Genomic DNA, 27,138 nt, shown 5'->3' with positions numbered 1-27,138 from the left:
CTATCATTGAAGTGTTTTGGTATATTATCAAACAATAATTAGTTTTAAATTACAAACAACATACTTCCACACGAGTATCTTGATTTTAGTTACTGACAAACAAAAGATAAAAAATTTAATATTGAAAATATAAGTAATGAATAAATAAAAGAAGTTATTAAATGTACTAAGAAAATAGTTAAAGAAAAAACAAAGAGATTCCAGATCAAATTTTTTAATATAATTATCATGATAAAATATGAATAATCAAATACTTTTTAATGAATATTATTTATATTTTAATACAAAATAATTAAAATATATTATTGAAAGATAGTTTACAGTAATAACTTTTTTTTTAAATTAAATATTATTTCAAAAATAGTAATAACGATATTATTATTATTAAAAATATAATACTTATGTTTTGAAATTTATAAAAATATCTAAAAATGGAATTCATTTCATTAGCCTCAACAATTCAATGCTGAAATTTATTTTGAATACCAAATACGTTAAGAACAGGTGATTCATAAGGCATAGAAGATTAACTGGATTTAATATCATCAAAAATATCAGCACTACCAAAGCTTTTAGCGTCATGAAAATTTTTCATTTTCCCACGAGTTTCATCATCCACATGATTGTTATTGAAAAACAGTTCTGAAGATATTGACTTTGATTTTACAAATTTATTTAATCTTTCTTCTATAGCCTGTAAATCAGAAGTAGTGGTAGATAAAGGAGAATAACTAGAATTTAATTGCTTATCATATTTATTTTTAAAACTATAGCTTTCATTACTTCTTACATCTAAACATTGATTATATTTATTTGTATCAAATAAATTAGAAGTTATTTGATTTTTTGATTGTTTTGGTATATCGTTGTCTTTATTAATAACAAAAATGCCAGATGAAACATTATGAGAAATTTCATAATTTTGAACATTACTAATACCTAATCTTTCAATTATCTCCCCTTTCTTTGGATCATTTTTTACATTTTCTAAATGTTTATTAATATTCTTGTTAATTGTTTGATATTTTTCTAAATTTAGTATTGAAAACTTATTATCTAATTTTTTAACATAAATTTTATCAAGTAATTTTTGTGATGCCTCTGATTTTTTTTCAGCCTCTATAATTTCTTTTTCAACTTCATCAAAGTTTTTGTTTACTTTAGTGGCACCTAGATTTTTTTTAACTCCAAGAGATATCTTTTTTATTGGTTTTTTTATAACAGAAGACTTTACTGATTGCGATGCAATAGCTAAACTATCATCCAATAATTCATTATTTATTTTCTTTTCTTCAATAATCAACTTTTTTGGTATATTTATTACTTGTACAGCAGGTTTAAATTCTTGTGAAAAAAAATCTTCTTCTTTATTTTGTTCTCCATCTATTAAATTATTATTAAAAGTATCAATAAAAAGTTTTCCACCAGATGTTTCATTAGCATGTATAGCCATTTTATTAATTTTGTCACGATACATTGTAGCAATACGACTATTATATTTTATTTTAATATCAGTTATTTCATAACCATTTTCTTTAAAAAATTTAGTACCATTACCATTTCCACCAACTTGCATTGCACGTAATTGATGCCAGGTCCAGTTTGTATCTAGATTTGTTGAACGAACAAAAGTAATATGTACACCAAGATTTCTATGAATAGCTGAACAGTCAATACAAATAAATACTCCATAGGTAACTGTGGCCCATGTTGGATTTCGTGCCTTACAATCAAAACAAATTTTATTACATGGTTGGTTCTTTAATTTTGAAATTATTTGTTGAATTTCATCTACGGTTGGTAAATTTGAAGTCATATCTAAAATAAAAATAATTTAAAACTATAATATTTTTTTTCAATTATAAAAACAATGGAATTTAAAAAATTAAATTTATATATAATAGATAAAATAATCAAATATATTTATGCAAATTAATTTTTATTTTAAAAACAAATTCTACATATTTATAAAAAATTTTAATACAGATTTATTATATTATTATTATAAAATATTTTAAATTAATTTTTAATAAAACCAAAATTTTGTAATAGAAAATTCTCTTCAATTTCAATATATCATACAATTTTTCATGATTTCTAGTCATTGTATTTTTTAAAGAAATAACATAGCCACAAATTCATTCATCAATGAGATACTTCCAAATTTTTTATAAACATAAATTAATTATAAACTTCTTTTTGTTAAAGTTAATATCATTTTAAAAAGGATTTTTCTTTTTTCAAAATTTTATGAAATATTCTAGAGAATCTATATTATCTTCACCAAGTATATCAAATAGGTAATACAAGTATAAAAGTTATTAAATGAAAAGATCTATTAATTATATTTAATGGATAAAATATTTATTCTCTTACTTTTTCCAAATAATTCCCCAGACTGCTAATTTATTTTTAACCATAAATTAGTTATTGACTAAAAATCATTAATACAATGAAAGAAAAAAGATAAAAAGAAGAGAATGTATCTGATAAAAAGAAAAAAGAAGTAATGAAGAGAAAAGATCAATGAGAAGTTAGAATTAACAGTGTAATAAAAGGTACCAAAAGGTTGATATGGGAATATTACCTAATGCTGCAAGAGTGAATCTAATTACCGAATCTAAATGCAATTTTTGAATTAAAAATTTTATACTAGACAAACAAATATAGGTTTTAAACAATATTTTATAATTAGTTTCTTTATTATATGTGTATCATATCATATGTAAGAATATAATATTGTGTGTAAATTTCAAGAACAATCTTTAATGTTTTTTTTATATATAAATGCATGTGTTATTATTTTAAAAAAAAAATTGAAAAATATTTATTTAGTTAATTTTGAAAAGATAATAAGTTAGGCGCAAAAATAATAAAAAAAAAATATATGTTAGATGGAAGATTATGTTTTTTTTTAAAATAAACAAATCAACCATTTAACTTTAGATATTAATTTATAATTTAGTTATATTTAATCCATTGGTGCACATCTTGGAAAAAACTTCTTGGTAAACAGCTTTTATATGATTTTAGTAAATGATAATATTATCATCAAATTACAAAGATTATTTTTTTTTGTGTGAATAAAAATCTTTTGTTTAAAATAGACAAATATATTGCATGGTATTTGCTAACTTGACCACAATGAATGTTTAAACTTTTTTATATATTTCAAAGTATAAAATGATATTTTGTACCTGATGAAAAATCATATATTTCTCTAACCTAAAAATAAGCAACTATTATTATACCACATTTGTTAACACAAATTTATGACAATTTAAAAAAAAGATGTTTTATAACTTGTATAAAATTTTATTTCTTCATCAATTTTTGTAATTTATTTAATTTTATTATTAAATCAAATATATATTGTATTATTTTTTTTTATTATAATTATGTATTCTAATTACGCGGTAAACATTTTTTTATAAAAATGTTTGTTATTTTTTTTTGTCCTATTAACAAAACACACAATCTATTTATGTAAAAGTTTGACGTTTCATTAATTAATTGGCCACATAAAATCATAATATGTAAATTGTTGTTATAAAATTTAAGCATATATGTTTTGTTTTTTTAGTACAAAAAGAAAATAGTTAATGTGTTTACACTTATTAATATTTCCATCTTAATTTAATTTTAAAATATTTAAAATTATCCTACTTTAATATATTAAATAATGAAGGTTGGTCAAAATTTGTCATTTATTGAAATTATGGAAACTGGATTATTAAGAAAAAATATTCTAAAATGGGTTCCAACTTTTGAAGATATACAAAATCTTACCAAAACTTGTAAAATTATTAATTTCTATATTAAAAATGATATAATTAGAAAAAAAATGTTTTGGTATAAGGATGAAAGATCTGTTACTATGAAAGTTAAAGATGGATTTCAAAATGATTTAGCTGTTTTAAGTATGAATGACATTGATTTTTCACCCAAAGAATGTAATTTGGATATATTAGATACTGCTAGTAATTTTAATGGAGAAGTAGTTGCTAGTTCTAATTGTATATTTGTCAAAATAGAAAATATGATACAATATTATAGAGGAGAAAAAGATAATTTATTCTTTAAAATGTTAGTTGATGCAATAGATTTAAATTTTCAAACAAGAAAAAATGCTACTATACTTGATTTTACTAGCAATTCTCCGGATAACTCTTCAATGATATTATATGCTTTATGTTATATGCAACATGAAAACATAAAAAGAATTAAAATTCAAAAAAGTGCATTGATGTCTGATTGTAGTGGAAATGATATAATTTTAGACAATATTTTTGAAGGATTTCCTAATTTAAATGAACTTGTTATTTTTGGAAATGTAACTAAGAATGATTATTTTAAACTTTTAGAAAATGAAAAAATTTTACATTATATTTTAAAAGATCTTTCTAAAAAAAATGATCCTACAATTGTGTTGACAAGTACTTACAATACCTACCAAACATTTATTCTATACAATCATATGTTTATCAAACTTGCAAAAAAATATAATGTTAAAATAAAATGTAATCTTATTAATCTTCTCCCATTATCTAATAATAAAGGCAGTGGATTTTATTCAATTGAAAGATGTCCTTATTTTGTGCCAATGGGAAAACATATTACTTCAATTGCTAATGATATTAAAAGTTCCAGGGTATTTTTTAATATTATGAAGAATATGCAAGGTCTTGAAAATTTAGAAATGTTAATAATATCACTACGATTTTCTGATTTAAAAAAAGGTCTTCAAAGAATGAAAATATTTGACTTTGATAATTTATCATTAAAAAATTGTAAATATTTAAAAAGAGTTATATTGTATTTTGAAGGATACAAAGAAAAAAGAAATGATTTAAGAATACCAATATTTTATAATAATTTAAAATTTTTAGCTTCTCTAATGCCAAGTTGTGTTGAAAGATTTGATTTAATTAATGGATTTGAATTAACTAATGAAATTACTGAAACAATTAGTAAATTTATGCCAAATATAAAATTACTAATAACTTATGATGTATCTTATAAAGATTCAACTTGTCTTAATGCTTTCAAAAATTTACAAGCATTTATTTCTTATGATTATTATAATATTGATATTCCAAAATCGGTAAAATTTCTTGCAATTTTACAAAGAGTTTCTCTAACTGATTGTGTTGATGAATCTCTAAATCAAAAAGTTCTTAGCACATATTCGAAAAGATTTAAAAAAAGTCTTCAAACAACAAAAGGAGATTATATATTTTTTAATGATATTTTACAATGGGACATGTATAAACGCATAATTATTGGAAGTTACTATTAAATTTACTGAATATAATTAATAGTAAATTTATGATATAAAATTAAAAACTTTCTTTTTAAATATTAAATAACATATTATAGGATAGTAAAATTTTAATTGAATTGTTTGATATGTTGATTTTGTTTTTAATAAGATAAATTTAGAAAAAAAAATTGTATTATTTCATTGCTTAATAATTTAATGTGTATATGTTTAATTAATTTTGAAGTGTAAATTTATTAATAAAAAAAATTTGAATATATTTAAATTAAATATAGTGTATATATTTTGTGGATTTTAGTGTGTGGTATTAAAATTATTATTCATATTTAGTAAAATAATATATTTTAAATAAAAAAAATTTACTTTGAAATTGTTTATTGTTCATTAATTTAATTTTATAAAAATAATAATAATATGGTGATAATAAAAATAGAAATTTGTTTTTTAATATTTTTATTTATTTTTCAAAGTGTTATTTCAGAACCATGTGCTGGATTACCAGGATATTTTATGGCAATAAATAGAAAATGTTACAAAATTTATCATGAACATCTAGATAAATATCTAATGAAACAATTTTGTGAAATGGATGAAGGAATTTTGTCGGGATTTATTACTGACAGTGATATACATGCTTTTATTCAATTACTTAATGCTTATTTTAAGAATATTAAACTTAAGTATATTGATAGAGGATTTTTTTGTTACAAAAATTCAGATAATTGTTTTTTAAATACAGGTCATGATTTAAAAATTGAAAATGAAATTGAATTTTTAACAAATGAATTTCCATGTAGAGGTGTAATGAACAGAGAAAATTTTAAATTTTATTGTATAAGTTTCGGTGATTTAGATGATGTTATTTTTGGTTGTGAAAAAGATTACTTATACATAAAAAATTGTACTAATCACATTCAATATAAAAAATATGGTGATGGTAATTGTTATACATTGTTAGAAAATATTAGTTTTACCAAAAAGACTGCAGAAATGATGTGTAGAGAACATTCAGGAACTTTACCAATGATAAATTATGACTTTGAAAATTTGGTTTTAAATCAATTATTTAGAGAAATAGGTTCTCCTTTTTGGCTTGGTTTTTCATGTCCTACAAAAGATCCTTCTACCTGTAAATGGAGTACCAATGAAATGTTGAAATATGCAAGAATTGATAATTTAAATTTAACCAAAGACAATTTATGTGGATACATGGAAAATCAAAATATTTGGGGAGCAGATAAATGTAATACGCGAAAAAAAGTAGTTTGTCAAATTAGAAATATATAAAATGAAATTTAAAATTAATAAAGAATATTAAACTTTCACTATATATATGTTTTTGAAAATAAATTAATAAATAAATGTACTGAATTGACAACTTTTTTTAACATAAGAATATAATGAATTTTTAAAGTATAATTTAATTTAAATATGAGATTATTATGAATATATGTTAATATTATAGTTATTAAAAAAATTATATAGAGTTATAAACTTAAAGACTCTGAATTAGTGCCTTTGTGCTTCATTTTTTTTCTTTTTTTTCTCTTTACTAAGTAAATAAGTAACCCAAAAATATAAATTACAATAATAATTAATAAAATTACTATAATTCTCAATATTTCTGATTCATTTAAAGTGTCATCATTGGATAAAGTTGACTTAAAATTGTTTTGTTCTATAAGCGCATCAGTTTCTGTAGCATAATTTTTTGAATCCTTTGTTGAATAATTTTCACTGCCTTGATTTTTAGTATTATTTCTAAAGTAAACAGGTTTTTTCGTTGTTGTTTCTGTAACAAAGCCATAAAATTCAAAATTTCTTATTGTTGTAAAATAAGTATTAACAATAGTTTTGTATATACAATTAACTTTTACATTTGTTGCAACTATTTTTGATATATATTGTACCGTATCATTTGATATAGTAAATTTTTCTTTATCATATATTTCATTAGAAAATTTCCCAATTTTAATTACATAATCAGTTAATTCCATGCTACTAATTGAAGCGTAATTTGAAATTTTTTTGTTACAATAAGCATTATTTTTGTCATTGATTTTAAATAAAATATCAGGTAACATGAATATTCTTTTTTGCGAAGGAATAAAGTAAAAATTTTTTATCTGAAATTTATCTACTTTAATGTCTGGAATTTTTTCACCAATTTGACAAAAGTATTCACCAAATGAACTTAGATCGTTGTGTTTAAATAAAATATATTTTATAAACGATTTTTGATTATTAGATTTTGAATGTGTACGGCTAACTTCAAATTTTATAGATTTAGAATAATATTTGTCATTTAAATCAAAACCACATTTAACAGAAATATTTCTGTCATAAGAAGTTTCGTTATTAAAATTAACTAAATAGTAAGAAACATTTAGATATAATTTATTTATCGAAACATTATCATCTATTATAAAGTTCCACTCAGGCATATAATTCTTAGAATATTGACTACAAATTGGACTTACAGGTATAATATCAACTTTTTTATCATAATTACTATCTGTGAAATCTTTAAAATTGTAACCCACAGTTTTGCTACCATAATACAATTCATCGGAGGCATTAATTTCAGTCATTTTGATCTTTTCAAATTTGTAGTTATAATGTAAATAGTTAAAAGTATGATACATGTTGTCATTGTTTTTGCAAAAAGGATCCAAAACATCTAAAGATTTTTCTTTCAAATAATAATAAAAAAAATACGCATCATCTTTTAATTTAAATCCAAAATGTAAATCATCTTGTGATGGTTGTTTTAACGTTCCACAAACAAAAAAAGTATCATTTGGCTTTCTTGGAAAAATAGGTATTAATATATATGATTGATCTTGCATAGAATGTTTGATTCCTTTTTCCAAAACATATTTATCAGTAATATATTTGATATCATCATTGTAACCAAGAAAAGTTTCTGTTGGGCAACCATGAGCAAGGAAATTATCACCATTATATGAAATGGTTAAAAAAGAAAATTCGTTAGTTGTTGGTTTGAAACGAATAACAATTTCATTACAATATCTTAATTTAAATTTTCCTTTCCAATTGTTGAGCATATAGCTGTGATGAATAAAAATATTTCCAATATAACATCGGTGCCAAGAACACTTTATACTATCTTCTATTTCAATAGTGTTTTTATTATTTTTTCTACTTAATATTTTTATATGTTTTACAATTGTAAATTCCTTTTGAAATTTTATAGTAATTTTACTTGGATTAACATATATCAAGCCTTTTTCAGTTTTTGTAGTGCAGCATTCAATGTAAAAAATATTTGTTTGAGGAAGTTTTTTATATATTTTTTTAAAATTTTGGTATTCTCCATTATTTAACGTAACATTTCTATAAGAATTAACTAAAAATTTATTTCCATGTGAATATTCATAAAATGAATGAATATCAAATATATCATTATTTCGACAATATGTTAAATTAGATAAAGATACTTCAATCATGCATAAAATATATAGTATGATTTCAAATAAATCATAAGAAAAAATATTTATTATATTAATTACTTATCTAAAAATTTTATTATAATTGAAGTATAAAATTGTAATTTCAGTATAATATGCAAACTTTTAAAAACTATTCAAATTTTTTTCAAATAATTATTTTTTTATCAATATGTTTTTTATTATTATGGTGAAAAATTTTCTATGCAATTATTTCTAACTTGTAATTTCAACAAATTTAAATTAAATTTTTTCTACGCTTCAAAGATATTATTTTGGTTATCTCACATTATATATAATTTTAATTATTGTAATTATCAATATTTAAAATTTTTTTTTGTTGTTTTTATGTATTTTTTATATCTTATTCCTATAGTTAAATGTTTTTATTTTTCATATAAAATATTTTAGAGCTAAGTTTTTTATTTATGAAATATTAATACATTATTCTTGTAGGTTTTTTTTAACAATTCCATTGTATTTGATTTTAATTATTCTTATTCTCAAAAATATTTTTAAATTTTTATCTTAATTTAAAAATTACCTCTACCTAAAAATTAAAAATAAACTTAAATTCATTAAAAATGTAATTATCTAACATTTGAATAATTAATAGTAGACATAATAAATGATAAAAAATGTTTTTGAAACTGTGGAAATAATAGAGTAAAATAATTTAAAAATTTTTTTAAGAAAAATAGATTAAATAAAACTAAGCAACATCTGTTGTTCATTTTAATTTTGTATTACAAGAAGTTAAATTGTTTAAGAGAATGTTTTTTAATTAAATATATTTAGTGTACTCATTAAAAGTATAAATTTTATAAATCCACTATAAAGTGCCTATAAATATTTTAGTGTGATTACAAGTTAAATTACTTAGTATTATTATATCAACAAAATATCTATATACTTAAAAAATTATTAAGCTTAAAATTGATCATTTATTTGAAATAGTAATTTAGTAAAACTTTTGTTGTATTAAATCAAATTACTGTATTTCAATATTTCTTCAATAGAACAACACAATCAAAAATTTAAAATGCCAAGAAAATATTAATTTGCATAGCATTTCCAAGAATATCAATTAACTTAAAATTATTAGCATTAAAAATTTTTAATACTGAAAAACATTATATTATTAGCATAAATTAAATTTTCAACTTATTTAGAATAATGCTCTATGTCAATCATGTCTTAAAACGAACACTTGCTTATTTTCATATTTTTTTTGGCACTTGATGAATTATATTTAAAATTAATAAAAAAAATTTTGAACTAAAACTTTTAATTATAATGTAAACTATTATTTTTTCAAGATATTTTAGAAATTTTTAATAATTTGTTTCATTTTATTGTAGGGTTTTATTGCTTGATAAAATAGTTACATTTTATTAGGCAATGATATAAAATATAATTTAGAATTATATCTATACTCAATTCATATTTTAATAACAAATTTTTACATATATACATAATTTTTTTTCTAACAAATTAAATCGATTTAATTATATTACGATTATGAGTGATTTTCCATTCAAATTAGAACCATCAGAAAGATTATTATTTTCATCTTCAACATTAGGTGATGAAAGTTGTTCTGTAGTATTGAAAGTTTATAACACTACTAATGAACCACAGGCTTTTAAAATCAAATGTACAAGTAATGATTTCTTCAGACTACGTCCTCCAGTTACATTTTCTCCACCTGGACAGGAACCATTAAATATTAATGTCATATTTAATGCTGGAAAACAGATACCTGAAAATGGAAAACACTATTTTGCTGTCTATGGAACACCATGTACTGATTATCATAATGCTAGAATAGCTTTTAATTCAGAAAAAGGAAGGAAAGCTAAGTCAAAGAAATTATTTGCTGACTTTAAGAAGTTAGCACCAGATGTCCCTGAAAAGAAAGAGGATGATAAGAAAGAAGAAGAAAAGAAAGAAGAGAAAAAAGATGATGAAAAGAAAGAAGAGAAAAAAGATGATGAAAAGAAAGAGGACAAAAAAGAATAAAGTTTATCAGAGAATATTCAAAATATTTCTTTTCACTATACATACTGTAACATTTTTTTAAAACATAAATATCTAATGTATTGTAATTTATTAACAAATTTAAAAATTCAGATCTATTTTATTTAATTTCTACCAATTTGATATTTATAATGATTTATAAAATTGTATCTATATGACAACTTAGGTATATAAAAATGTTCATAATTGTAAATTATTTTATTACTTTTTTTTTAGTAAAAAATTGTAAAAAAAAGCATTATTTTATAAACAATTAAATAAATTAAAAATATTTTATGCTTACTTATGCATTTATTGAATTAATTATTTTAGATTTAAAATTATGTTATATAAATTTATCATTCAAAAAAATCAATTGAAGAATCCTGGTATATATAAATAAGAAGTAAGTTAATTGTATATCAAAACTTTTTAAATGAAATATTAAATAATTTTTTTTTATTATTAAAAGTCATTCAATCTTTGAAAATCATTTTTCTATTTTTAAAAGATTAAATTTATTTGTTTTCTTTGTAATTAATTTTATAAATACATTTATTGTGCCAGTTTCCATAGTAGTTAACATTGCATAAATAATAATAGTTTCATTAGAAGTAGCATATTTATTATGAACTTTTAGAAATTTCTAAAGGAAAGTTTAATATTTTAAAAATTAACAACAATATCAAACAACAATTTGATGGAATAAGCATTGCATCAAATTTTATGCAAATTATAAAATTTTCAGTAATTTTTTTAAAATTATTAATTTTTTTTTTTAAATATAAAAAATTTTATAAATATTTTATTAAAAAGAAATAGATGATGTTAAATTTTATTATTAAGTGAATATAAATTAGAAAAATGTACAGATTTTAAATAAAATAAAAAGGCATTATTGTTGGTAAGCATCCCAATATAAACTAAAGTTGCTTATTTTATCATTAATATTATTTTTCTATTTATCATGTACTAAGGGAAAACAATTAAAATAGTAAATTTTACAAAATTTATGTTTACAAATGTAATATTTAAATTTCTTCCTGTTAATAAATAACTAAATATTAAAAAATTTTTTTTCAACTGACAATTTATTTTTCTTTATTTCGAAATGTCCAATAAAAAAATAATACTATATCTGTTAGCTTTTATAGTTATCAATTTTTTAGTATCATTTTTTATTGTATGTTCAAATTTTGGAGGAACGAATAATATATTTAAATTTTTGTATCCTGAAAACGAAAATGATAATAGGTAAATTTAATATTTTTTATTGCTTATAATAATTTTTATGTTTAATATTATTTTAATTATTGAAGATATAAAAGTAATATAAAAGTTTTTTGTATTATTTTAACTTCAAAATTTAATCATATGAGAAGAGCTATTCATCAAAAAAATACATGGGTTAAACGTTGTGATAATTATATATTTGGGTCTGGGGAAGAAAATAATATTTTACCTGCTATAAAAGCATGTAATAGTGATGAGTATAATGATTCATTTTGTAAATTTAAAAATACAATACAATATGCTTGGAAAAACAATGGAGAGAAATATGATTGGTATATAAAATTAGATGATGATTCATATGTAGTTATGGAAAATTTAAAAGCATACTTATCGAAACAAGATAAAAATGTACCTGAGTATCATGGACTTTTAAGAATGGATCCACCACGACAAGGTGACACCCAATTTGCTCAAGGTGGTGCAGGTTATGTCATGAGCAAAGAAGCTGTAAGACTTTTAGTTGATAAAGGGCTTAACTCATCTGAATATTGTGTACAAAAGAATTTCCCTCCTGATGACGTTGAGGTTGCAAGATGTTTTAAAAAATTAGGTCTACAATTTAAAAATAGTCTTGATACAGAAGAAAAGGAAATATTTAATGAATTTTCTCCATCAGAACTTGCTTCAAATTTTATTGGTAATATAACAGATTCATCTAATAATAAATCTCAAAATACTATTTTTACTGCTATTGATAAAATATCAAGATATCCTATATCATTTCACCATATTCGTAATGGTGACATGTATTTTTTAGAGTACTTTTTTTATAAGATGAATGTAGTTAATAACAATACAAAAATTGATAAAATATACAAAAAGATGTATGAATGAGATAAAAAAATATTTGTCTTAAATTTAAATAGAAAAGAATTTTTAAATTATTATTTCCTTTTTTTATTATATAAATATTTTTATCATTGTTTTTGGATATTTTTTTAAAACATAATTTTTACATAAAACATTAGCATGATTAAAAGTCTTTATAGATCTACAAAAAAAAGTTATGATTTTTCAGGAGCTATTAAATGAGTATAATCACGTTTCTGAATTCTGAAAAAAATTATTTTTTTAAAACTTATGACAAAAGCCACGTTAAGAAATTTAGAATCTAATTGACTAATTTATGAATCTTACTAAATTAAAAATATATTGTTATGAAAATTACTTATGTTAGACTAACTTTTTGAGAGAAGATGATTGGTACCAGTTTCATTATTATATGTCAAGTTTCAGCTGAGATATTGCAAAGTCGAGAACAATGAATATTTTAGAAAATTTTCCGCCTTTTTTTATATCTCGCTTCATACCTAAGATAAATGAAAGCAGTTTTCTGCAATAGACTTCAAATCAGTTTTCATTTAGGGTTCACGTTCAAAATTTTTTTATATCTCCAACAGTTATTAAGATATAAAAAACGATGACAAAAGAATTGAACGCGCAAAAATACCAAACAATGTATCTCAAGAACGGTCGAACTTTTGAAAATATTTTCAACGTAGACTATGCTTAAAAACTTATAAGATGTCTAGTGCATCTAATTTTATGCTTCTACGTTCTCATTTACCTTAGTTATGAGCACGTTCTTGAAAACTTTTATCGAACTACATTTTTTGCTATATCTCAAGTTTGAGACGTCCTATAAAAATAAGACTAGGTTTAATGAATTTGTCGTAAAAAATTGGTCTAGAGTCGTCCATTTAATTTTAAATAATTTCATTGTATCGCAAAAGGCGATTTTTTTCAAAAAATATTCCCCACTTTCGCCTCTAACTTCAAGTGATCATAACTTCTAAAGTTTCAATTCTAGCATAGCCTTGATTATATTAGAAATTCATCATTTTTCAAGGGCTATCGAATGAATATAATCACGTTTCTAGATTCTAAAAAAAAGTTTTTTTTTAACACCAATGTCAAAAACCAAGTCAGAAATATAGAATTTAAATTACATATTTATGAATCTTACTAAATTTTTAAAGATATTGTTATAGAAATTGTCATGTTAAACTAACTTTTTGAGAGAAAATAATTGGTACCAGTTTCATTATTATATGTCTTGTTTCACCCGAAATATTGAAAAGTCGAGAACAATGAATATTTTAGAAAAATTTCCGCCTTTTCTTATATCTCGCTTCAAACTTAAGATAAATGAAAGCAGTTTTCTGAAATAGACTTCTTATTAGTTTTCAATCAAGGTCCACGTTCAAAATTTTTTTATATCTCCAACCAGTTTTGAAATATAAAAAAATGATGACAAAAGATTAAGCGCGCAAAAATACCACATATGATATCTCAAGATGGGTTGATTTTATGAAAAACTTTTCAACGTAAGCTATGCCTAAAAACTTATAAGAAGTCCAGCGCATCTAATTTCATGCTTCTACGACCTCATTTGCTTGAGTTATGAGCACGTACTTGAAAACGTTTTTCAAACTACATTTCTCATCATATCTCAAGTTTGAGACATCCTATGAAGATAAGACTAAGCTTAATGAATTTGTCGTAAAAAATTGGTCTAGAATCTTCTATTTAATTTCAAATAACTTCATTGAATGGCAAAAGGCGATTTTTTTCAAAAAATATTCCCCACTTTCGCCTCTAACTTCAAGTGACCATAACTTCTAAAGTTTTAATTCTAGCATAGCCTTGATTATATTAGAAATTCATCATTTTTCAAGGGCTATCGAATGAATATATTTTTGTTCCTGAATTCGAAAAAAAAAATTTTTTTTTAACACCAATGTCAAAGACCAAGTCAGAAACTTATAAACTTTTTTTATATCTCGCTTCAAAACTAAGATAAAATGAAGAAGTTTTCTGCAATAGACTTCTAATAAGTTTTCATCTAGGGTCCACGTTCAAAATATTTTTATATCTCCAACCATTTCTGAAATATAAAAAAATGATGACAAAAGATTAAGCGCGCAAAAATACCACATATGATATCTCAAGATGGGTTGATATTCAGAAAATATTTTCAACGTAGACTATGCCTAAAAACTTATAAGAAGTCCAGCGCATCTACTTTCATGCTTCTACGACCTCATTTGCTTGAGTTATGAGCACGTACTTGAAAACGTTTTTCAAACTACATTTCTCATCATATCTCAAGTTTGAGACATCCTATGAAAATAAGACTAGGTTTAATGAACTTTTCGTAAAAAATTGGGCTAGAATCGTCTACTTTATTTCAAATAACTTCATTGAATGGCAAAAGGCGATTTTTTTCAAAAAATATTCCCCACTTTCGCCTCAAACTTCAAGTGATCACAACTTCTAAAATTTTAACTCTAGCATAGTCTTGATTATATTAGAAATTCATCATTTTTCAAGGGCTATCGAATGAATATAATTACATTTCCGGATTCCAAAAAAAAGTTTTTTTTAGTGCTAATGTCAAATATCAAGTCAGAAATTTATAAATTTTGAATCTTTTTCTATACTTTTCTTAAAAACTAAGATAAAATGAAGCAACTTTCTGCAATAGACTTCAAATCAGTTTTCATTTAGGGTCCACGTTCAAAATTTTTTTTTATCTCCAATCCTTCATGAAATATAAAAAAATGATGACAAAAGATTAAGCGCGCAAAAATACCACATATCATATTTCAAGATGAATTGATTTTATGAAAAACTTTTCAACGTAGACTTTGTTTGAACACTTATAAGAAGTTTAGCGCATCTATTTTTATGCTTCTGCGACATCATTTAGCCGAGTTATGAGCACGTTCTTGAAACATTTTATCAAACTACATTTCTTATCATATCTCGAGTTTAAGACGTTCTACAAAAATAAAACTAAGCTTAGTGAATTTCCGATAAAAAACATATCTAGAATAGTTGCATTGATTTAAATAATTTCTTTTGTACCGTGAAAGGCGATCTTTTTCAAAAAAAATTCCCCATTTTTCACCTCTAATTTCATTTGACTATAACTTCTAAACTTTTCTTTTTTTTATGCTCTTTATTATATTCAAAATTTATGATTTTTCAAGAGCTATCATATGATTGTGGCTTGAATGTTATGTTTAAAAAAATAAATTTAATAACAAAGTTTTGAAGATAGTAATTAAATTAATATCTTATTTAACAAATTTTTAACAAGAAACACGTAAAAAGTTTTATAAAGAGTTAATAGATAAAAATAAGAGACAAAAAACTTATCACAAAAAGATTTATATCATCATTTACAAGAAAATCCACCATTTTTTGTTTTCATTTACAGTAAAATAAAAAGATGTTTGTTTAATTTCCAGAGTAATATATGGTAACTTTGTTTTATATTATAATAATATTTTTTCTTTGGAAGTAGTTGGAAAAGTTATTTCTATTTTATTTATATAACATGAAACTTTTGATAATTCAAAAGGAAATTATCGAATAAGTAATACTTATATAACTTAGTTATAAAATAATTTATTAAAGTTTATTTATTTCTTTATTATTGATAGAACAGTTTGTCATAACACATATTATTTTGTTAGTTACGTAATAACTTAATTAATTATATTTTATTCTTGTGTATCTTTATTTTTTGTTAAATTAACTTTGGTTCTTTTGGCAAGTAATCTTCTTGCATATTCCTGAATAAATGAAATATTTTTATTTATAAACTGTTTAACATTATCATCATACTCGATAATGTTATCTAGTGCAAAATATTCCAGAAGACAAATGTTAAGATAGGCATACTGAATTGTTGTTTGAATAGATTGAAGACGTTGTGATCTTATTTCTCTTATTACATCTAATAATGTTATATCTTCATTTTTCTGATTTTTAAATCTTTCACTAGCATAATGAATTCCTATAAAAGTTCCTGTTCTCCCAATTCCAGCACTACAATGTACTACAATAGGATTTCTAGAACTTATTAATTGAACTTCACGAAGTAATGTTACTAAAATAGTTGATGAAGAAGGTACTAAATGATCAGGCCATGATTTTAATTGAAATTGTATTATTACTTTTTTTGTTTCACCTAACTGAATCTTCAATGTTCTTATTACAATTCCTTCATACTTTCTAGTATCTTCTCTTTCATTGTAAACACAAATTCTTCCAAAAGTAGCAACTTCTTTAGCTTCAGGCCAATATTTACAACATTTTTCAGTATCATCTTCCTTAAGTTCACATAACATTACAATAACTTTACTATCTTCTTGCCAACACATTAATAAAAAATCTTCAATTGTATTTTGAAGTGGTCCTTGAGTACAAATATAAACATAATCAGAAAATGGAATTTTAACATAATTAGCATGAATATAATCATTTTTTTTCTTTGCTTTTAACGCCTGATTATGAATATTTTGACATAAATTTGATGCAGCAGTTGACTTGTTACTGTTAGAAAAATAACGTTTTAAAATAACTCTTGTACTATCTAATCTATAAATATTCAAAATTTAAAGATAATATATCTTACCAATACAAAAAACATCATTAAAACGATTCAAAGAAGGATTTTCAAGCCATGCTTTTTTGGTATAATCAGTTGGTTTATATTTAGGATCTTTGAATGCAGGACAAATTAAGAGTGATCTAAAATTTTTTATTGCTAATAAATTATTACAAAAATCTTTTCTTTTATCATACTGTTCTACTGTATTTTTTTCAAGAGCAAAAATATTTTCTCTTTTTTCTATTACATTTAAGTCATCATCATTTGTTTCTCCATGATCATTATCACCCAAATAATTTTGAGGAACTTTAATCTCCTCTTTAATATTTATACTTGAAACTTTTTGTTTTTTTTTATTATTTCTTTCAGAAAGATTTATGCTTGTTTTTGATTTAAAATTATTTTGATTATTTAAACTTCCACATTTTGCACTGTTATTAAGATTCACATTAGAGGTTCCTTTAGTTTTAAGAATTGGACATGAATCATTGGGTCTTCTATTGTCATAAATTTTACCTCCAACATTTATTATTTTATAATTTTTTTTATTTCCATCTTTTTCATCACCTTCTGGTTTTTTAATATTAATTTTTTTTTTACCATTTATAATATTGTCAATTTTTATATGTTCAGGTGTACGAGGGGAGTAATGTTTTTGTGGTGGACGTACGGGTGCTGACATTATTTAAAAAATATGACAAATAATTATACTTACAATTTCTTTTATTTTTATGTAGTTTAATTTTTGTATATGAATTTATTATTGTTATATTTAAATTTTACCTATTCATATATAGTAAAATATTTTAAGATATCAATTGATATTATAATTTAAGTTAATTGATAAAGTATTAATAAAATGCCCTCATCTTCTGCAAGAATTATTAAAAATTTTACTATAATTTGCAAAGTAAAACTTTATTATTTTAATGCTCAAAAATGTATATAATAGTACATTGTTATTACTTTTTAAAATCAAGTTTTTCTAAATATCTAGTATAAAAGTACAATTAATTATGAAATTATAAGAAAAATTTTGGTTACCTAACAACCAATCAACTAGTTATCCATTCTAAAACAATAAAAAAAAGTTTTAATTTGTTAATGTTACTAGAATTTTGATGATTATATGATAACATTAATCATTTTTATTTTTGACAAAATATCTAAAAATATATTTATTTTTATATCTTTGTAATATAACTACTTGATTTGTTAAAACTATCATTTAAATTGAAAAATAAATAATAAAAGTTGATTTATATTTATAAATTTTAAAGATATTATTTTTATAAAAATTTTTAGACATATTTTTGTAATTAGTAATTTTTGTGATTGACCTTTTAATTGTAAAAATAAAATTGTAGTAAAGAAGATACAAATAACTGTTTAGTGAATTTTAAATAATAATATGATAACAAATTTAGCACATGAAATTATGTACTAAAAAGATAACAATATAATTTATTGTTTGTTAAAATTTTTTGATTTTAAATGTACTCAAATTTCAGGTGATAAGTATTATCGAATTCCAAATAAAATATCAGAAAATAAGACAAAATCAATAATAATTTATTTTTTTTCATTAAAAATATTTTTATAATCAGTCATTTAACTTTTAACTATATTAAAATGAAGAAAAATTACTCACATTTTAATTACTTTTAAATTAAATTTCTGGAAAAATTTTCAATGAATATTATATAGTTTGTAATATATTGTTAAAAAAAGGAAATTTTTTGAAAATCATTCTTTAGTTTATTATTATGAATTTTTATTAACAGGAAAAACGTCATTATTCCTTTATAAGTTCTTAATACATTTTTTTAATTTGATAATAATAATATTTTTTAAATAAATATTTCTTTGCTTAAATTTAGCTTTATTATTAATTTAAGAATTACATTAACATATTATTCTAAATACAATAGATTAAAAATTGTCTTTTTCCTTTTCTTTCTTTGATTCTATCTTATTATTTGTATTATTTTTTTTAAAAACATTTTTATTTTTACATTATTTGATAAATATTAATTGTTTTTTGATAATATATGCAGAACAAAAATATCTTTTATACGAAAAATACGTTAATGATATTTAAACAATCTGAATACAAAAAAAAACATTAAAATTATTTCTTATTTTATTTTATCAATTGAATTTTAATTTTATAAAGTTTTTCTTGAATGTATGCTTTTATTTAATAAAAGTTAGTATTATTTAAAAGAGCAATTGTATTAAAAATATTATTTACCATTTAATTTGTTATCATTCACATAAAAAGACAAAGCAAAAAAATATGATAAATATGGTGTTGTAGAATAAACATATTGATGAGATATTGTTTGATCTATTTTTTTGAAAATAATTATCATTTAATTTACTAGATGATACACTGGTTTTACCATCTAAATCAGAAGATACATCTTGAACTGGCTTAATCTTTGATTTCAAATCATTTGTATTTAAGTTGTCTTTTTGATTTCTTTTTTCAGTAATTTTTCCAAGTAAATTTTTTTGATTGTTTTTGTCTGAGTTTAATGTATCGTCTAATTTTGTCAAATTTAAATGTACACCTATCAAACTATCATAATTCTTAAAAAATTTAAAAGTTTTATTAGAACCTTCAACTGACTTGTTTCCATTATTAAAAGTAAAATGACGTAGAAATAAAAAAATACTTATCAAGATAAAAAAGAAAAATTCCATCATCTCATAAAAAAACTAATCAAAATATTGAAAACAAATCTATTTGTTAATATAAATACTGATAAAGAAAAAACAATTCATAAGCCACATATTCAAAATCTATATTATTCCATATAAGAGCTAAAAAAAGTATACCAACCACTTTTTTGAAGCAATGATATATTCTTCTAATATTTTTTTAAAAAAATCACGTTGAAAAGATAATTTTTCATAAAATTTCTTTAATTATTTTTAATAATTCTTGTAAGATTAATTTTCTTATAAAAAAAAAAGATTTTAGTATTCAAAGATAATAAAATAAGTATTATTAAAAAAAATTTATAATTCAACATTTTTTTTTAATTATTATTTTATAGAAAATTAAAAACAAGAAATCTTCCTTCCATATTTTATCATTCTCCTTAAGAATAGTATTCCAATAAAACATTTTGGTGTTCTGTTTCATTGTTATCTTTTCTCTCTCTAAATATACAACATACTATTATACAAGAAAAAGCAGGTGATTAAAAAATCAACAAGTTATTTTTTTTTATTAATTTTTTTTAATAAGTAAAGATACATATCTTTTCTTAGTTTTGTTATCATTTTTTTTTCTAATATTCTCTAATGATTTTTGTATAGTAAGAAAACATATCATATAAAAAAAAGTTTGTATATTTTTTTACTTTTTATTATTTGTTTATATGTAGTTATGTCATCACCTTCCTGGTTTAATATTAAAAAAAGTGAAAAATTTTTGAAACGTTTTGGTGATGTTTTTCCATCTGAATATGCTAAAGCTGTCGATAGTAACAAGTTGGTTTTTTTTTTTAAATAAAAATTTGTTTATTAATTTTTTTTTTATTTTTAAGGCAAACATTTAATTCTTTTATTATTATTGGATTAGATATATTGAAATGTCTGGATAAATGCTGTGATGAGGATAATAAAAGTGCAAATGAGATGGTGGAATGGATTTATAGAACACAAATTTATGGAAAATTCGATGATGTTGATAGTTCTAGTAATGCAGAATTTGGTTTTAGGGGTTCTTTTATGACTGCCGGTAATTATATAAAAGATTCTGATCATTTAGAAGATGCAAAAAATGAATATGATATACCCACAATATCACAAACATACTCAGCACTTTGTGTTCTCTTATCACTTGGTGATGATTTAACACGTGTTAAAAGAAAAGAAATTCTTCAAAGTGTTAAAGAATGTCAAAGAGAAGATGGAGGGTTTGTTATTACTATTAATTTCATATGAATAAAAATTATTTGTATTTTTTTTTAGTATTGCTGTTTCAAAGTATGATTTAGAGGAATATGACATGAGAATGGTTTATTGTGGTGTATCTATAGCATATATTTTGAATGGTCTCGATTATCTTGATAAAAATAGAATAATAAGTTTTATTAAAAAGTGTAAATCTTTTCACGGTGGATTTGGTATGAGGCCTGGATTAGAGGCTCATTCGGGTTCAACATTTTGTGCCATAGCATCATTACATTTATTAGGAATGTTAACACCATCTGTAATAGATGAAGGAAGATGTTTAACTAAAAATGATATTGAAGAAACTGTTAGATTTTGTGTTTCACGGCAAATTGTAGGATTTAGTGGAAGAATTAATAAAAATGAAGATGCTTGTTATACATTTTGGGTTTGTGGTACATTACAAATTTTGGGATATTTAAGTGTTGTCTCAACTAGTAATGCTTTTAAATTTCTAGAACATTGTTATGATAATTTTACAGGAGGCTTTGCAAAACTTCCAGGATATCCACCAGGTAATAATTATATTTTTTTTTATATTAAAAATATTAATAAAATTTTTTTTTAGATATTCTTCATTCCTATTTTTCAATAGCTTCTATTTCATTACTACTTCATGCTGACAAACAAAATGAAGACTTAGTTGTATCACCATTATTTGTTCCATTAAACATTACAAAACAAGCTTATTTACATCTTATTTCATTACATGAAACATCTAATTTTTCACATATAAACTTTTAACTTAATGTCATTATTTAATAATCATAAAATTTTATATATCAAAAAAAAAAAATCAACTTTTATTTTCTATATATAATATAATTAAATATTTGTAATTTTAAGCATCTGGTGAGTTAGAGAAATGAATAGAAAAAAAAAATAATATGATAAGTAAAATGACCAGTAATATTAATGGAAAAAAAAACAACAACGGCAATTTCTTCCATAATAAATTTTAACATTATCCTATTACTATAGATCTTTTTTTCATTTTTAATTGTTTTAATAATATATGCTATTAGAATAAGAATTATATTTTCTCATTATTATAAAAGTCTTCCTTTATTAATAAATGATGTTATAAAAATAAGAATAATGAGAAAAGATACAAAAGGTTAGTTTAGAATATTAAGGAGATTGTGGTGTGAATACTTAACAAAGTATTATAGCTTCTTTTTAATAATACATTTTAAAATTGTTATATTCTTGAATGATGATAAAAAAAAAAAATTTTTTTTTCCTTAGATATTTAATTATAATATATATTTATATTCTTTTTTTTTTACATTTATACATTTATTTGAAATGACAAATTTTATATTCTAATAATAATAATAATAATAATAATCATATACTTTTCTCTTCACTTGTTTTAGTAATAAATGCAAATATATACAATCCACCTTTTTTAAATAAAAATCAAGTTAGTTCACTTTTTTTTTTTAATTTTAAATTCTATTATATAATTATGTTATATAATTTTTTTTTAATATAGAAAAAATTTTTGTATCACATTCTCTCCTTATTGTTGTACATATTGTATTTACAGCTGTTATCATGTAAAATTAACTATTCCTTAATGTGATTTTAATTAATTTGTTTTTATTAAATAATCATTAAATAGGTAGTTGTTTAGGTAGTTAAAAGAGAGATATGATTAAAAGTTTGTTATTATTATAATTGCTTTATAAAGACATGTTTTATTGCCTTTTTTCAGGAGTATATTAAGTGTAAGAAAAAATGGAGACAGATAGAAACTTTTTAATAGTTTTATATATATAATAAATATTATAGAAGGAGGAAAAATATATACAATTATATAAAAAAAAAATTTATTTTTTCTTCTATATTTATATAATATATTTTTAAAAAATTTAGTTTCGTTCACCTCAACTAACAAAAAAATATAAAAAAAAACAACATTTATATTATTTTTATAATTTGTAGCGTACTTAAGAAACAACTTTTTTTTTTTTCTTAATACAATTCAAATTTTTTTTTTATATTTTTTATTTATTTATTATAATTTGTTATGTATTTTATTCATGGGTTGTTACCTCTTTTATATCATTCATTATATTATATATTTTGTATGTTTCATTGTAATATTTTAAAGCTCCGAAATTCATTGAACCTTGGTTTTGGTATAATTTTAATAAAAACATTTATTCCATTTACTTTTAAAATACTACCAAATTATTACTCTTGATTAAATTTTGATATTTATAACCAATAGAAGTGTAAATTTTATTAGGAAAGAGGGAGGAAATTGATGGGTTGAATGGAGTTTTGGGTATGTATTTATACAGTTATTAGAAATGGATAAAGAGTTAACAATAAAAAGAAAAAGTTTTATTTATTATTAGTTAAATTTAATTTTTCTATTCAAATTTAGTTTAAAAAGGTATTTTTAACTTCCTCTTTTTTTTTAAATAAAACATATTTCTATAAAATTATTATATGTAAATATAAAAAGATATTATAAAAATATTTAGTGACTATATATTTTAATAAATGTTCTTCATTTTTATATGTATTATTTATAAATATATATGTATATTTTTGATATTGAACTTTTTAAACTTTCAATGATGATCTTTTAAAAAAATATAAATATAAATATAAAAATTTTTTCTTTTTTTTTAACTTTAATCATGTCTTTTTCTAAATACTTTTTATAGAAATCAAGAGACGATTATATATTTCAAATATAACAAAAAAAAAAAGACTAATTCACATTATATTCTTTTTTATTATTTCTTTGTATTATTTACAATATAGATATGAAAAGTTTGAAAAGATTCAATAAAAATGATTTTTAAGGTTTCAGACTAGGAGTGTATATATTTATTTATACCATCATTTTTATTTTTTAACATTCATTTTTAACAAAATCTTTTGACATTCCAAAATTTTTCATATTTTCTACTCAATCCCAAACAATGAAAAAACTTTAAATTTTATTCTATTATTATTAATAAGGAAATCAAATAATATACCAGCTTAATTTACATTCCCAATGGCTTTTAAGGAGTGAAGATACACAATGGAATATAATCTCATCTCCTAAAACATTGCTACTCTTTGTTATATTTTAACAATTTAATAATTCTTTTAAATTTAGTTGATTTCTGGTGATATACAGTAAGCTTATTAATTCTCTATAAAAATATGTAATTTAATTACTAAAATATATCCTTTTAAGATTCTCAATATATCTTTTATTTAAAATATATATCATCATTATCGTCTCCTTAATATTAATAGCTTTTATTCTGGTATCCTTAAATATCATAAAATATAAAAATAGTTTGATTACGAAGTTTCTTTTAGGATAATAACTTGATGACGCAACTGTAAACGCCTCGTCTTCAATTTCATAATTCAACTTATAAATATAAGCAAAAAAAGGATAAAGAATATAAATATTTATACATAAATTTAATAATTTTTAAATTTATTTCTATAACAATAAACTTTTGTTATATTCACAATTACTTTTATATTACCATTCTTTTATTTTCCTCTTACAAATATACACTTATTATTTTATCCAAAAAAGGGACACATTCCGATTTTTATGTAGAAAATGCTTATCTAACTATTATTATTGTTATGATTATTATTATAACTTCCTAACAATTTTATTTAACAATCCTCTTCCAGACACATCTTTTACCATATCTTATGGTATTAAAATTCAATTAATTTTTTAAAAATTTTATTATCTTTTTCTTATATTCTTTTTACCATACTTTACTAAAAATTGTTGCACTTTCATTTTTTAACCTTACTATAACAACTTCTTTTTTTTTTTTTTTTTATTTATTATTATAAAATATTAACAAAAAAAAAAATTTCTACATTTTTACTTCTTTTTTAACAAAATATTTTTTAAAACCTTCTATTAATATTATCCTTTTATAGAAAATATATTTCAAAATTTTTTTTTTTATAAATAATATTTGCACTTTACTAATTATACATTAATACTAATCACAAGATATTTTTTACCATTACATTTCATTATAATTATTTATATATATGTATATTGATACTTTAAAATTAATGAGAAGAGAAAACTTAAATTTAACTAGTTCCACTTAACTAAAACAATCACTTCCTTCTAACAAAACCTTCCAGATAGTGTAAATATATTAGAAAAATCATATATATATATATAAATATATTCATTTATATTATACAATACACAAAAAAGACTTTTATATTTTTATTTACAATTATCTAAAGTTAAATGATATTATTTCTTTATCTTATTATACAATCATTCTTTCCCTCAAACAAAACTTTCCTCCAGTTACTTTTCAATCATATTGTTAACGATTCTTATATATTATTTTATAAAACCATATATATATAATACCTACAAATAGCCATTAACAAAAATAAATTCTTTTGTATTTCAAAAAAAAATGAACCTATAAAAGGAAGTTGTGTCATTGATAAAAATTTTTTTTTATCAACTTAAAAAAAAAATAAAAGTTGAGAGGAAGAAATAAGTATACAAAAATACATCTTCAAAAATTTTTATTTGTAGGTAACTAAAAAAAAAAAAAAATTTTTAGATTATGAGTCATATTAAAGATAAATAAATTTTATAGTGTCAGTTTTAAATTATAAAACAAAAGTTACACTCTTTTTTATTTATGGAAACATTAGGTGGTAAAAAAAAATTTTTATTTATTGTTTAATATTATTTAATTAAGATATCAAGGAAAAAAAAAAATGTTATTACTAAACTTTCTATTTTCTTCCTCATAAAAGATTATAACATATTTATACTCATTTTATTAGACAAATGTATTTCTTTTTTTTTTTCCTCCTTTTTTCTTGATCATCGGAAGAGATGTAAAAGAAGTTAAAAAAAAAAGATTTTATTTAAATGGTTATTTTAAAATAAATTATGCAAATCACCTTATATTGTATTATATTTTTTCTTTTCTTTTTTTTTTAACTATTCTTTATAAAAAGAAAAGTCTAAACAAAAATTCGGCTTGTCCTTTTTGAAGATAATACCTATTTATTTATATATATATTTTTTCATAATATATGTAATAAGGCAATTATAGTAATAAAGTTTATTTTAAGATATAAGAAAAATGATACAAAAATTTCTTCCCTCATTGATCATACACTATTGTTAACCAATTTAACAAATCTTGGTAAATGACAGGTGAATATATTTATTACATTCTTCTATATTTCAATTCTCTCATTCAAACATTTATTTCTTTATTTAAAAATCGCTATTGTTTGTTGAGGATATTGTAACTTTATATATTTTATTTTAATTTACCATTGTTCAATTATATACATATTGTTTCCAACAAAATAATACCCACTCTTTCATCCCTTATCTTTTGGAGACAATGACTATTTTATCGCTACATATATAATTGTATTCATTATTTAATCTATAATGTCATCACATTTATAATAAGGAGTTAGAGATGTTTTCATACTTTGTTTTAGTCTTCTTTTTCTTTATTTTTTATTATATGTTTTTTATTTATTTTATATTTAAAAATAAAGATATTACATATATGATGATTAGGATATGATGATGGATTTGATCTAAATATACTTTATACAAATAATCATTCTTAAATGAAAAATAATATACATATTATAATATTATAATACAACAATTTTTTCAATACCAAATCTTATTATTAAGG

At 21.2% G+C, this 27,138-nt stretch overlaps 7 protein-coding genes across 7 annotated transcripts; 4 read left to right on the top strand and 3 right to left on the bottom strand.

Annotated features, from left to right (window-relative positions):
- Positions 1–526: 526 nt before the first annotated feature.
- SRAE_1000102800 (ADP-ribosylation factor GTPase activating protein 3) lies at positions 527–1,816 on the bottom strand (the record flags this gene model as incomplete). Its single annotated transcript, XM_024647932.1, has 1 exon — positions 527–1,816. One exon carries the CDS (start codon positions 1,814–1,816, stop codon positions 527–529), a length of 1,290 nt encoding a protein of 429 aa, XP_024501960.1.
- A 1,866-nt stretch (positions 1,817–3,682) lies between these two features.
- SRAE_1000102700 (C-type lectin domain and C-type lectin-like domain and C-type lectin fold domain-containing protein) lies at positions 3,683–6,568 on the top strand (the record flags this gene model as incomplete). Its single annotated transcript, XM_024647931.1, has 2 exons — positions 3,683–5,265; positions 5,752–6,568. The coding sequence occupies 2 exons, from the start codon at positions 3,683–3,685 to the stop codon at positions 6,566–6,568; spliced, it is 2,400 nt and encodes a 799-aa protein (XP_024501959.1).
- Positions 6,569–7,586: 1,018 nt separating this feature from the next.
- On the bottom strand, positions 7,587–8,349 carry SRAE_1000102600 (Hypothetical protein; the record flags this gene model as incomplete). Its single annotated transcript, XM_024647929.1, has 2 exons — positions 7,587–7,649; positions 7,762–8,349. 2 exons carry the CDS (start codon positions 8,347–8,349, stop codon positions 7,587–7,589), a joined length of 651 nt encoding a protein of 216 aa, XP_024501958.1.
- Positions 8,350–10,272: 1,923 nt separating this feature from the next.
- On the top strand, positions 10,273–10,773 carry SRAE_1000102500 (MSP domain and PapD-like domain-containing protein; the record flags this gene model as incomplete). The annotated part of the gene is made up of 1 exon (XM_024647928.1): positions 10,273–10,773. The coding sequence occupies one exon, from the start codon at positions 10,273–10,275 to the stop codon at positions 10,771–10,773; it is 501 nt and encodes a 166-aa protein (XP_024501957.1).
- A 1,108-nt stretch (positions 10,774–11,881) lies between these two features.
- Positions 11,882–12,897, top strand: SRAE_1000102400 (Glycoprotein-N-acetylgalactosamine 3-beta-galactosyltransferase 1; the record flags this gene model as incomplete). The annotated part of the gene is made up of 2 exons (XM_024647927.1): positions 11,882–12,024; positions 12,090–12,897. The coding sequence occupies 2 exons, from the start codon at positions 11,882–11,884 to the stop codon at positions 12,895–12,897; spliced, it is 951 nt and encodes a 316-aa protein (XP_024501956.1).
- A 3,677-nt stretch (positions 12,898–16,574) lies between these two features.
- SRAE_1000102300 (Protein-tyrosine phosphatase, receptor/non-receptor type domain and Protein-tyrosine/Dual specificity phosphatase domain and Protein-tyrosine phosphatase, catalytic domain-containing protein) lies at positions 16,575–18,149 on the bottom strand (the record flags this gene model as incomplete). Its single annotated transcript, XM_024647926.1, has 2 exons — positions 16,575–17,449; positions 17,492–18,149. 2 exons carry the CDS (start codon positions 18,147–18,149, stop codon positions 16,575–16,577), a joined length of 1,533 nt encoding a protein of 510 aa, XP_024501955.1.
- An 812-nt stretch (positions 18,150–18,961) lies between these two features.
- On the top strand, positions 18,962–22,180 carry SRAE_1000102200 (Geranylgeranyl transferase type-1 subunit beta; the record flags this gene model as incomplete). The annotated part of the gene is made up of 6 exons (XM_024647925.1): positions 18,962–18,978; positions 20,798–20,823; positions 20,866–20,971; positions 21,028–21,399; positions 21,455–21,951; positions 22,005–22,180. The coding sequence occupies 6 exons, from the start codon at positions 18,962–18,964 to the stop codon at positions 22,178–22,180; spliced, it is 1,194 nt and encodes a 397-aa protein (XP_024501954.1).
- Positions 22,181–27,138: the final 4,958 nt, after the last annotated feature.

This window comes from Strongyloides ratti (genome assembly GCF_001040885.1).
Source record: "Strongyloides ratti genome assembly S_ratti_ED321, chromosome : 1".
In the NCBI taxonomy this organism is placed as follows: Eukaryota; Metazoa; Nematoda; class Chromadorea; order Rhabditida; family Strongyloididae; genus Strongyloides; species Strongyloides ratti.
Note: the sequence above shows the minus strand (reverse complement) of the source record. Positions and strands in the feature narration are given on the sequence as shown.